General features: G+C 36.0%; 1 protein-coding gene across 1 annotated transcript in view; it reads right to left on the bottom strand.

The window, feature by feature from the left end:
• Positions 1–12,738, bottom strand: part of UBE2U (ubiquitin conjugating enzyme E2 U) — a 658,880-nt gene that overhangs the window by 559,931 nt on the left and 86,211 nt on the right. The window contains exon 2 of the mRNA XM_044085559.1: positions 7,682–7,763. Within this exon, the coding sequence (XP_043941494.1) occupies positions 7,682–7,763 (82 nt within the window). The remainder of the gene's footprint in view (positions 1–7,681; positions 7,764–12,738) is intronic.

The following is a 12,738-nucleotide window of genomic DNA, read 5'->3' as shown; positions in this document are numbered from 1 at the left end:
TTATTACCATCTTATATGAAGTAATAAGTTTTGAAAGACTTTATCAATAATATGTTAAATAACTGTGTGATATAATCTTTTATGGAGGTTTTATATATGGTACATCTACTTTACTATGACTGAATTGCTTGTCATCTATCTTTCATGTAAATATTAATTGCTTATACAATAAGTAGACATTTATATTGTATTAGAATTCTGTCTAATCTACAATAGTACTATATCTGTCCAAAATAATATAAATAGTGCTTATTCCTATTACAAATATTCTCCATATGATAATTCAATTTATGGAGCTCAGATGTTCTGGATTGTCAAGGTATGAGTGATAATCTGATGGACTTAGGTTTCGATTAGGACTGATTTTCATTTCATGGCTAGTGTGGATCTTAGTTTTGTTAACATTTATTGATTTAAATTTATTTACCAAAAACATTTTAGTATGCCTGACCAAAACATCACTTTATTCATAGGTTCATACTAGGCTATCTGCCCTGGAGCAATTATAAGCCTAGCCCGATTCTGTATGGCTTACGCCACCCCTTGATTTGAGTATACTGTGCCCTTTTTAAGGTTTAGTTTACTGTGCCTCTGTCTAATAGTGACACGGGAGTAATCCCTGGGACAAACCTACGATCCCCCATCCACCTATCGAGATTCTTCTTGAAGAGATTCAGTGAGGTGCTCTGCCTCACATGAACTGGAATTCTATTCCAGAGCGAAGGGAGCCTCTGGGTTATGAACTTGTCCCTCCAGCAAGTTCTATTTATTTCTGTGCTGAGGTTCAAGTCCCTCGAGCGTGTGGCTCTAAGGGATTTAGATTTACTGAGGTGGAGCATGTCCATTAATTCTGGATTTGACATAGCTTTGTATGTCAGGCATAGATCGCCTCGAAGTAGGCGGTATGCAACTGAGTAGAGCTGGAGTTTTTTTAACCGAGCAGCATATGGCATCTGTTTGAGACCCTTGATCCTCTTGGTGAGATACTTTTGGGGTCTTTCTAATTGCTGCAGGTGTCGGGTAAGGTACATCCCAACAGGGGCATTGTATTCTATGATGGGCCTGATGAGGGATGAATAAAGGGGCACAATTACCTCTCTTGATCTAGATGTGAAACCTTTCGTGATGAGGTGGGCTATGTAGAAGGTCTTTCTAACCACTTTAGCAATGTGGTTTTCAAAGGAGAGATTGCTATCAACTTGGGTCCCCAGGTCCCTAATAACTTTCTCTGTACTTAATGGGTTTCCGCCTATGTGGTAATTTGTGGGCACATTGTTTTTGCCAAAGGGTATGACTATACATTTTTTGGCATTTAGCTTTTAACCATGGTGCTGGCACCAGTTATCTGTCTCTGTGAGACCTTTTTGAAGGATGTTTGTGTCAGCTGGAGAGTTGATTATGGCGCCCAGTTTGCAGTCGTCTGCGAACTTGGTGAGCCATAGTCCTCCCACGTTTGCCTGTACCTCGGAAAAGTATATACCGAACAAGAGTGGTCCCAGGACAGAACCCTGTGGGACGCCACTTGTGACCGGTTTCGAGTCGGACATGGCTCCAGCAACTCTCACTCTGTGGGTTCTGTCTGAGCCAGTTTGCGACCCATCTTGTGACATAGGGGTTTATATTTAAGCTGGATAGCTTATCTATGATGCCCGAGTGGGGTATTGTGTCAAATGCCTTTGCAAGGTCCAGATAGGCTGTGTGGACTACTTTCCCTTCATCTATGGCTTTGGTGACTGTTTCGAAGAAGTCAACCAGGTTCAAAAGGCAGGATCTGCCCTTGACAAAGCCGAACTGGGTAGGATCTAGTGTATGTAGGTCCCCAATGTCTTTGTTTATGAGCTCCATGATGATCCTCTCCATAGCCTTGCAGACTAAGCTAGTCAGGCTTATGGGGCGATAGTTTCCAGGGTCCGTAGAGGCTCCACCTTTGTGGAGTGGGACCCACTGTTGCTGTACGCCATTCTGTGGGCACATATCCTGTAGTGAGGCTGAGATTGTATAGCTGTTTTATTTGAGGGATTAGTTCCTCTTGGAGTTCATGTAGGACGCAACCTGGGATGCCATCTGGTCCCATGGAAGCAGTGTTTCTTGCTTTGGAGAGGGCAGCCTTCACCTGAGCATCAGAGATGTTTGGGAGGCAGCCCTCTGCCGGGATAGATACTTGCTCTTTTGGGAGTTTGCACTGAACCTGTCTGCCAGGATATCGGCGATGTCTGTGGGTTCAGTGTATTTTTTGTCATTTAGAATCAACTCAGAACAAGTCTGGGAGTTGCATCCCAGGTTTCTAACATAACTGAAAAAAGCCTTATGATTGTCTTTGGTGTCCTGTGCAATTTTTCTCTCTAAGCTGGCCTTGGAGGATTTTATGAGGGATCGTAATTTTTTGCTAGTACTGATCAGAGATGCCTTCCCTATTAGGGATTTTGCTCTATCATGTAGTAGCTTCCTCCTTCTGTTGTACAGTTTATTTATGGCAGGGGTCCAGCAGACTGGACGCCTGCCTTTGGATGATTGGGTCTTGGTTTTGTTTGGGATGGCATGATCCATGCATTCCTGGAGATGTCCGTAGAATGCGTTTATATAGGTATATATTGGTAAACACTCATATAAAGCTAAAACTTTCCTTTAAAAGCTCAAACATATACTTTATAGTTATCAGAGGAAAATGTTTAATAGTCACAATAAAAAAAATACATATTCTAAATAACCTAAGATGGATTTAACTTTATCTTTAAATACCAATGGCTTAAACAATCCTAGTAAGAGATCAAATCAACTGAAATATTTAAACCTGAACAAAGCACAAATAGTCTTCCTTCAAGAAACTAATTTCAAAACAAATGACAATTACAGATGGAATCCTAAGGAATATATGATATTGGTGCAATCTACTTATAAGGCAAAGAAAAAAGGGTAACAATTTTATGGAAAACATATGTGATTAACCCAGAAATCATTTACACACATGAAGATAAAGAAGGCCTTATAGCATTAGTAATAGTTAAATATAGTAAGAGAATATGGACCCTAGCCAATCTATACTGGTTCCCAAGCATTGGAACAGGAACTGTTAAAAAACACTTAGATTTCATTTCCAATAACTATAAAGGCAACTTAATATTAGGAGGAGATTTTTAACTGTATATTTGATATTTCTGAAACTACAAATAAAAGACCGCTGCGTACATCTGCTGTATCAAAAGCTTTAAACAAGTGGGTAGAATAATTTCATCTTGTAGATACTTTCAAATTTAGAGAGGATAAATCTTTGTTGTTTTCCCATCAAGATCACAGATTTGGTACCCAAACTAGAATAGATAAAATATTTGCTGCCTATGACTTACACTCTAAAATCATTAATTTCTCAATCACTCCCTTCCCCTTTTCAGACCACAATTCATTGATACTAAAACTTCAAAATGACTATAAACCATTAATCTTTAACTCCAGAATTCCAGCATACATAACTAAAATTAGAGAGTTCAAACTATTATCTGAATTACAGTTCTTCTTAGACATTAATTACACCACAGAGATAAATAAAATAATGATATGGGACTCATTAAAAGCTTACATATATGCTAAAAACCTAACTCGGTATAAAAAAAAAATCAGAGAATGGGATTCTGAATTATTAGATTTACAATCCAAACTTTTGTCAGTAAAAGCTGAAAAGAAAAATCAAAATCAGTTGGAGATGAAAAAGAAAGTAGAAGTACTAAACAATAAATACAATAAAATTCTAACACATAAAACTAGTTTAGCTTTAGAAAAACTAAAAAATAATACCTTGGTCACTTCTCCCAAATGTTTACATAATTTATCCACAAGAATCAAAATACAGTCAAAAGCTAATAACATTAAAAGTATCTTCCATGATAAGAAAGGGAAAAATGTCTTGGATATAGGTGACATTCTTGATGCCTACAGAAATCACTATATGGAACATTTCCAAAAAGAAAAAATACATATTGATAAATTAAATCTAGATGAAAAATGTTCTAATATAAAAAATACCATAAAAAAAATAAAACTAGATCCGCCAGCACCCATATCTTACAAAGAAATTACAGATACAATAAAAGAGGGTAAAAATAATAAAGTTCCTGGTATAGATGGCATAATTATGGAAATACATAAACTTTTTCCTTTAAAGATATTATCCCTCCTCCATAAAACTCAACACCAAATTCAGCCACAAGCTTTAATACCACCCACTTGGAGATATTCCTTAATCACACCAATCCTAAAGGAAAGCAAATGCCCAAACCTCTGTATTTCATATAGACCTATATCATTATTAAATAATGACTATAAGATATTTGGCAATATTAACTAACAGAATGAAAATACCACCATCTAAAACAATAAATAATGATCAAACTGGATTTATATATCATAGACACACACGACAATATTAAAAGGATAATTTCTCTTATAGATTATGTTAATAAAGAAAATAAAGAAACACTCATAATTGGCTTAGATATAGAGAAAGCATTTGATTGACTAAATTGGGACTATTTATTCAAAATCTTAATGCTATTTGAATTTCCGGCATCCTGTGTTCATCTCCTAAAGAAAATATATATATATATATATATATATATATATATATATATATATATATATATATAAAATTTAGAGCATGTCAAGTTATGTCCTTTTACCTCTGAATCTATACATAAAACAAATGGCACTAAACAAGGATGTCCCATGTCACTGATTCCATTTGCTCTGGGTATTGAAATACTGGCAGATTCAATTCGTAACAATATAAAATTCAAAGGAAGAGATGTTTATGAACAATACAATTCTAAATTAATGCTATTTGCTAATGACATGTTACTAACATTATTTAATACAAAAGAGACATTAGAAGAATTAGATATATTAATTGACAAATTTCACATGACTACTGAACTCTATTTCAATAAATCAAAATCTTTATTCTTAAATAAAAAAAGAACTGTAGACTAAGAGGGATCTCATCATAGGGAAACAAGAATCTACCTTAAAATATCTAAGAATTGAGTTATGCAACAATAATAATGAATTAGTCTAAAAAATTACAATAATACCATCAATGCAATTAAAATCTCTGTGGAAAAATGGAACAAAATAATATTAACATTTGAAGATAGACTACAGTTAATATAAATGGTTTTACTGCCCAGAATCCTATATATATAGCCTTGGCAATACAACTGTTACCAGAAAGGAATATACTTAAAGAAATAAATTCATGCCTAATAAAATTTTTATGGTTTTCCAAAAGAAACAGAATAGCTTTAATACATCATATCAGACCATGGAAACAGGGAGGATTAAACTTTCCTGATATAGAAACATATATAAAAGCATCAATATTTAAAACAATTGCAGATTGGATAAGTCCAAATTACTCTGCAAACTGGAAAAAATTACTAACTGTAATATCAATAAATGAATTTGATTTAGAAAAAAATGTCAAATAACAGACAAAAACAATTTGCTATGGCACATATTATGTATTAGTATGCAATATAACATAAATAAACCCACTAAAATGTGTATGATTATTACACTGACTCATTTAGGAAAATTATTAATGCAAATATAGATTTAAAAAATCTGGTTTGATCTTTTAATACCATTTATAGTCACAAAGAACTTTCCACATAAAATATATAGAGAAATTATTAATTCCTGGTAACAGAAAGGATTTGTTTGCTGCATCCAGTGCATCAAAGAACTAAAAGTTTTAGATATGCCAGTAATAAAACAACATACAGAATTCCACAACAGGACTGGCTAACTTTACAGAGCATTCTGTCATATTCACAAGATTTAAGTAGAATAATTAACAATTCTTCATTTAAAGAAATACCTACATTTACGAAATACATATATGAAATCATATATAATGACTTTGACATGGGAAACAGTATTTCAAAATTTTACAAAATATTGATAAACTCAAACACCCAAAACCTCATATTGGAAATATATAACAAAAGGACACTTAATACAGTTAACTGAAGACATTAAAACTAATATCTCATTATCGATAAAATATACATCCTTTACACAATACTGGAAAGTTTTCAATTGGAAATGCTTGCACAGAGCATTCTTAACCCCAGAAAGAATCAGTAAAATTAGTTATTCCATAAAAGGAATATGTTGGAGATGTGAGCTAGTACACAATGGAAATTGGAACCACATTTTCTTTGATGGTGTTAAAATTAAGCCATTTTGGAATGGTATTAATAACTTTCTATAAGCTTTATTTAATGAATCATTTTATTTAATTAATCAAGGAAGTGTATAACAAGAAGATGGAATACAAACACAATACCAACTTTGGAACACTTCTACAGCCTACTGAGAACCACAGCATTATTGTAAATTAAAAGTGAAGAACTAAGAATTTATCCAAAGCCATTTATCAACAACCCTTGGAGAAGAGTCTTATCGTTGATTGAAACTATACAATAATTGATCAGACACTCTGATAATGGATTGGACATACTTATAAAGTAATTGTATACATTAAGATCTGGTGTAGTGTCAGGCTAATGTAAATAGTGCAAATAGTTATTTAAGATGTTATGTATAAATACTATGGAATTCATTCAAATGTATTTGAAAAATAAAAAAAAATGTTTTGAAAAAAATGTAAAATCTAACTTGACAATTATATGGTACCAATAAATTCATAAAACAGACTCAAAATCTCCTAGGTTGTAAGCTTGAAACACAAAACTATGAAATTATAAAAAGATAAAAGTTTATTTCCAAGATATTTAAACACATTCAGAAAAAGGAACTTTATTTATATTAAATAATCGAGTAGATGGAATGATCAAAAGGGGTCTAATTTTCTGCCTCAAACCCAGGTACAGAATGAGACACTTCATACAAGAATGATATATGCACTATCTGGATATAATACAGCAAGCATTAACATGTGATATCAACTTTTATCAGCCATGTAAAACATACAGAAAATAGGGAAAAGGTGGTATATGTTTTGTGCTTGCATAACAGCAAGTATTCCAATTTGTGTTTTATGTAAGGTGAAAGCAGCTACAGACAATGCACAACAAATATGCCCACTGATTTTTTTATTCTGAAAGTACAACAGCTATACTATTTGCACAGTAAAAATGTAAGCATATGTATAAAAAGGTAACCATATATCACAAGGGTATGTATCAAAACCTGCCTAGTAGCCAGCATTGTCTGTAAGTATTAGGAAAAACTCATCTGGAATATGAAGGACATATATGTACATAAAAATGAAGGTAAACAGACTTTTTAGGGCAGGTAATGTCTACAATTTGTAAACATGATGTTTAAGGTGTTAGAGGATTGACTTGAACTACTTTATCCTGCCGTCTGGCATTTAACTCAGGGCAAAAACTTCACCAAGTTGTGGGCACCAAACCAATTACAGATTTCTCTCATTTTAGAAATTTATCTTGAGAGTTTTCATAATGGACTGCATAAATTTGACCTTTGCATAATAACAGCATTCTTCTTGTATTACCATATTGGCAGTTTTCTTGCCAGAGGAAATTAAAATCTGTGTTCTGGATTTCCGACCAGAGATCCTGTCAGCAGAGCTGAAAGAGAGACATTTATAAATTGCACCCATTTTAAAATCGGAAAAAAAGCAATATAAAATACAGCCTACCTTCCCAGAGAGAGTCCTTTAACCCTTGAACTCTGGCTATCCACTCCATTAGATTATCAGTAACTGGGGATATGGTGATTCCCTGTTAAATAATATTTAAAATAAGAGACTAATTGCAATAAACTGCAACCATTCTAGGTTTGTTTTTACAACATGACAAAATGACAAACCAATTTACATTTTTAAAGATTTCAGTAAGTTATGTTTAAATTACAGTATTGCCAAAAATAAACATTTCTAAGTTATAAAAGTAGTGGTATTTAAAAAAAAAAAATAAAGAAATCTTTGTTTCACTAAATGCATTTATTTATTGTGTGTGTGTGTGTGTGTGTGTGTGTGTGTGTGTGTGTGTGTGTGTGTGTGTGTGTGTGTGTGCGCGTGCGCATTATACACATTTGGTCACTGTCTATGCAGAGTTTGCATGTTCTCTGTTTATCTGTGTGGGTTCCTGCCAACTTCCATAAACATGCTAGATATTTCCACCATCAAGTATTCAAGATTTAGGTTCAAATGCTACCCTTCCAGTAGAACCTGAGAGGTCTGTCAACAGAATGCGCTTAAAAATGAACAGAGGTATAGGCAACAACACACAGGCTTTCAGTAGTGCCCATCAGGGACAGAGTTGTGTTGACCAACCCTATTGGCCATCATATGTGGTGAACAGTATCCTCTTAATAGGAGAATACAGATCATAGACTATCATGTTAGGGCTAGTTAATTAGCTCTAAATAATTTGGTTATATTGGCTAATGTCACCAAACGAGATATGCACATTTGCCACCTCCTAAGCAGGATGAGGATCTAGCTTTCTCCAATGTATTCCATGAATTCATTCCAACTCTTGAAAGGGTCTATACATGTTGTCAGTATGTGCCAGTCATAAATCCCAGCAACCCTGGGTCAGAAAGCTACTGGCCAACCATGCAGTGTATTTGGTTACCCAGAATGGGGTACCAGGTAGCTCTATTGGGAAAAGCTGGATGTAAAAACAATCAACCTGCAAAGCATTACTAAACTGAACAGAAGTTCTCTGACATGGCATGTCTTGGAAATGGATGGCATAATTATCCTCTGCAAAGATGGACTTTAGACATACCTCACTGGTATGGTATGAGCCTAGCATTGAGAAGCATGTTATCTTCACGAAGTATGATGCTACAGCATGATCAAAAGAGGATTAATTTTAACAATTGGCTGAGTTTCTGGTGTCACACTAAAGGGACTCAATATCTGTCAGCATGGAAAGACATGGTGAACAGACCACATTGTTTTGCCAAGGATGGTCTGCACCAGTCCTCTCTAAGCTTTCAAATACTGGCTAAAACTTTATCTTCCCCATACAGCCTATTTTTAGGCAACATCAAATTGACAAACCTCCCGACATAGCAAAATCAACACAACTGAATCTCAAGGTTTTACTGCTAAATGCCAGGAGTCTAAATAAAAAAAACTACACTCCCTCTAAGCACTTCTAATCCTGGAGTGTGTAGACATCTGTGCCATTACTGAGACATGGTTTAAAGCAGCAAAGAGTACCCTAGCAGTGCAATTGTCAGTACCTTCCACATTTTAGACAAGTAAATGCACAGACAGAGAGTAAAACTGGAGGTGTCTCAATATGCATCCATAACAAGCATATCTCTGTGTTGGTTAAGCAGGATGACACATTGGAGTTTATCCATGGTCATTATACAGAAAATCATGTACTACATGGTCACTATACAGAAAATCATGTACTACATCCTAGCAAGCTATAGGTCACCCTCTATTTCCAACAAAACTCATAGCAAATACTTAGACCTATTGGTAACACTTACCATCCAAACTAACACTTTGCTCATGGGGGACTTTAATTACCCCTCTACAAACTATGAATCCTACACAACCTCAAATCTGCAGGTACAGAGATTCATAAACTTCATAAATATAAACTCCCTAACCAGTTTATATGTACACCCACTAGAGGTTCCAAATTACTGGACCTTGTACTCACAAATATGGAAGAATGTTGTACCCCCACCACCATCAATGTCACGCCCTCCATGGTAAGACCTGACAATAAAGCTGTCTCCTTTGAAATCAAAATCAACTCAGTAACCTCAGTAAACTCAGTAACAGTTAGGAGCTATTCAAAGGCAAATTATTTTTTATTAAATGATAGTATATCAAAATTCAATGCCCCTCCAAACCTTAAAAAATAGCAGCCTATGCTGAATTGTTCCCAGAAACTCTGCAACCATGTTAATGGCTGCAAAGAGGCTGCTGTACCTACCAGAAGTAAGCCCAAATTAATTCCAAAAACAAACCACCCTGGTGGCATCCCAAATTAAACAGGTTATACAACAAAGGAAAAAAAAAATCATGGCTAAAATCAGGAAGTAACTCCCTTAATGATAAGAGCTCTCTTCATCAAATTAAACAGGCATCAAAGGTGGCTAATTAAGTCCAATATTTTCAATTTTGAGGTCAAGATAGCCTCCCAGGCAAAAGACAACCATAAAGCCTTATTCAGCTATGTCAGAAACCTCAAAGGCAGCACACAGCAATATTCTGAAATGGTGGTTAATGGAGCCACATTCAATGAGCCAAGTGATAAAGTGAATCTGCTGGCTGAAAAATTCAGTTCCAACTTTACTACTATCCATCTTCCAAGAAATATCTTCAAAATATAACCCCTATAACTATAAATAGAGAGCAAACATGTACAGGCTGCGCTCACTAAGACCAAGAACACAGCCTCAATGGGCCCCAATAATATCCTGGGATGCCTTCTGAGTAGTTTAACTCATTCACTCCAATGGAGTTCAGGAAGTTTGCACTGTAACTTCCAATGGGCGGAGCCTCAGTCTTTTGACAGAATCAAATGATATCCTCACATTTCAAACAGATGCTCATATCGCCGGAACTATAGATATTATGAAAAAATACCAAACTCTTTAGCACAAACTATTTCTATAGTGGTAGTATTCTTTACGTTCTAGGACTTAAACTGATTGTATAAGTCACAGTAAACACAATGACTATAATTATTATTATTATAATTATTATTATAATTATTTATAATATTCTGTAAACAACTTATAATATCTAAGCAACCACTAAAGTCACTCACATACTGTCAAGCAGCATTTTATTTGTCTAGCTGAGGGCTTTCATATGAGGCCATGGAGTTCTGTCTGTGTTACTTGATTGTTGACATATTTAGAAACATGTGAAAATTATATCTGTATAAATTAATATCTTAAAAACAACAGTTAATATCTCTTTACCTGCACTAGACAGAGGTCAAGTATTAATGCAGCTGAGTTTGCTATTATCTAAGCTTTAAGATGAAATCTTTTAAAGACATGTACATAGCATGGTTTTGGAATTATTGATGCAAAAGTGAACCCAATGCAGCAACCAGCTTTTGTCCCTTCCATTAATCTTGCCATGGAAGCTGTCCATTTACTCTACTTACAGTGATATACTTGAATATGTCTTCCCTTCAGCCCTCTTCCTTCTATTTTGTAAATGTTATCTGCCACTTCCCATATAACTGAGACCTCTGGGGGCCTGATTTCCAGTGTTTTGCAATGGCTTTCTTAGCCATTACCATTATCAGGAATAACAGATGTCCTTACATTCACTGCTGCAGTACTCAACATATGAGATTCCCTACCATGGAAGCCTGAATTCTAGCCTGTCTACCAAAGACTACTGTTGTTTTAAGGTATGCCAAACATCACCCAAATGCTCCTTGCATCGCTTAGGACATAAAGGTGATGTTCAGATCTACCATAATGAGAATTTTCTTCATCATCTATTTCCAAACTTCTTTCCTTTATCATAGGTTCATAGGTAGATACTAGGCTATCTTCCTGAGGGCATTTATAAGCCTAGCCAGAGTGTGTCGGCTTTCGCTGCCCCATTGATTAATCAACTGATCCTCTATCAAGCAGAGGTAATGAAGTGATCCCAGGGGTGTATTTTCTGTTACCCATCCACACGTCAAGGTTTCTCTTGAAGAGTGTTAGTGAGGGGCTCTGCCTGATGTAATTTGGAATTTTGTTCCAAAGCATGGGGAGTCTCTGTGACAGGAATCTATCCCTCCAGCATGTTCTATTTATTGCTGTGGCAAGGTTTAGCTCGCTAGAGTGCGTGGCTCGCAGTGGCTTGGATTTCTTTAGGTGGAGCATGTCCATCAATTCTGAGCTGGACATGGCTTTGTAAGTCAGGCATAGATCACCTCTGAGTAAGCGATATGCCACTAAGTACAGCTGGAGTTTTTTCAGTCAGGCTGCATAGAACATATGTTTGAGACCAGTAATCCTCTTGGTGAGGTACTTTTGTGGTCTTTCCAGCTGTTGGAAGTATCTTTGAGGTACATCCCAAATGGGGCATTGTACTCTATGATGGGTCTAATGAGTGATGAGTAGAAGGGCACTATAACCTCTATTTCTAGATGTGAACCCTTTAGTAATTACATGGGCCACATAGAAGGATTTCCTAACTACTCTGGCAATATGATTGTCAAAGGAGAGATTGCTATCTACCTGGATCCCCAGATCTCTTATCACCTCTTCTGTATTAAGGGGGCTTCCACCTATGTGGTAATTTTTTGGCATTTTGTTTTTTCCCAAATGGGATGACTATGCATTTTTTTGGCATTAAGCTTGAGGCCATGACTTTGACACCAGGTGTCCTTCTCAGCAAGGCCCTTTTGGAGGATATTTGTGTCAGCCGAAGAGTCAATTATGGCTCCCAGTTTGCAGTCATCGGCGAACTTGGTTAGCCATAGTCCTCCTGTGTTTGCCTGTACTTCTGAGAAGTATATGCCGAACAGTAGGGGTCCCAGGACCGAGCCTTGTGGGACACCACTTGTGACTGGTTTAGAGTTGGACCTGGAGGCCGCTATTCTTACCGTGTGAGTTCTGTCTCTAAGCCAGTTGGCAACCCTTCTCGTGACGTAGGGGTTTATGTTCAGGCTGGTGAGTTTTTCTGTAATACCAGAGTGGGGAATGGTGTCGAAAGCCTTGGTGAGGTCAAGGTAGGCTGTGTGAACCACCTTTCCCTTG

Source organism: Protopterus annectens, chromosome 10.part0, assembly GCF_019279795.1.
Source record: "Protopterus annectens isolate FY-2018-M chromosome 10.part0, PAN1.0, whole genome shotgun sequence".
Lineage (NCBI taxonomy): Eukaryota > Metazoa > Chordata > Ceratodontiformes > Protopteridae > Protopterus > Protopterus annectens.
Note: the sequence above shows the minus strand (reverse complement) of the source record. Positions and strands in the feature narration are given on the sequence as shown.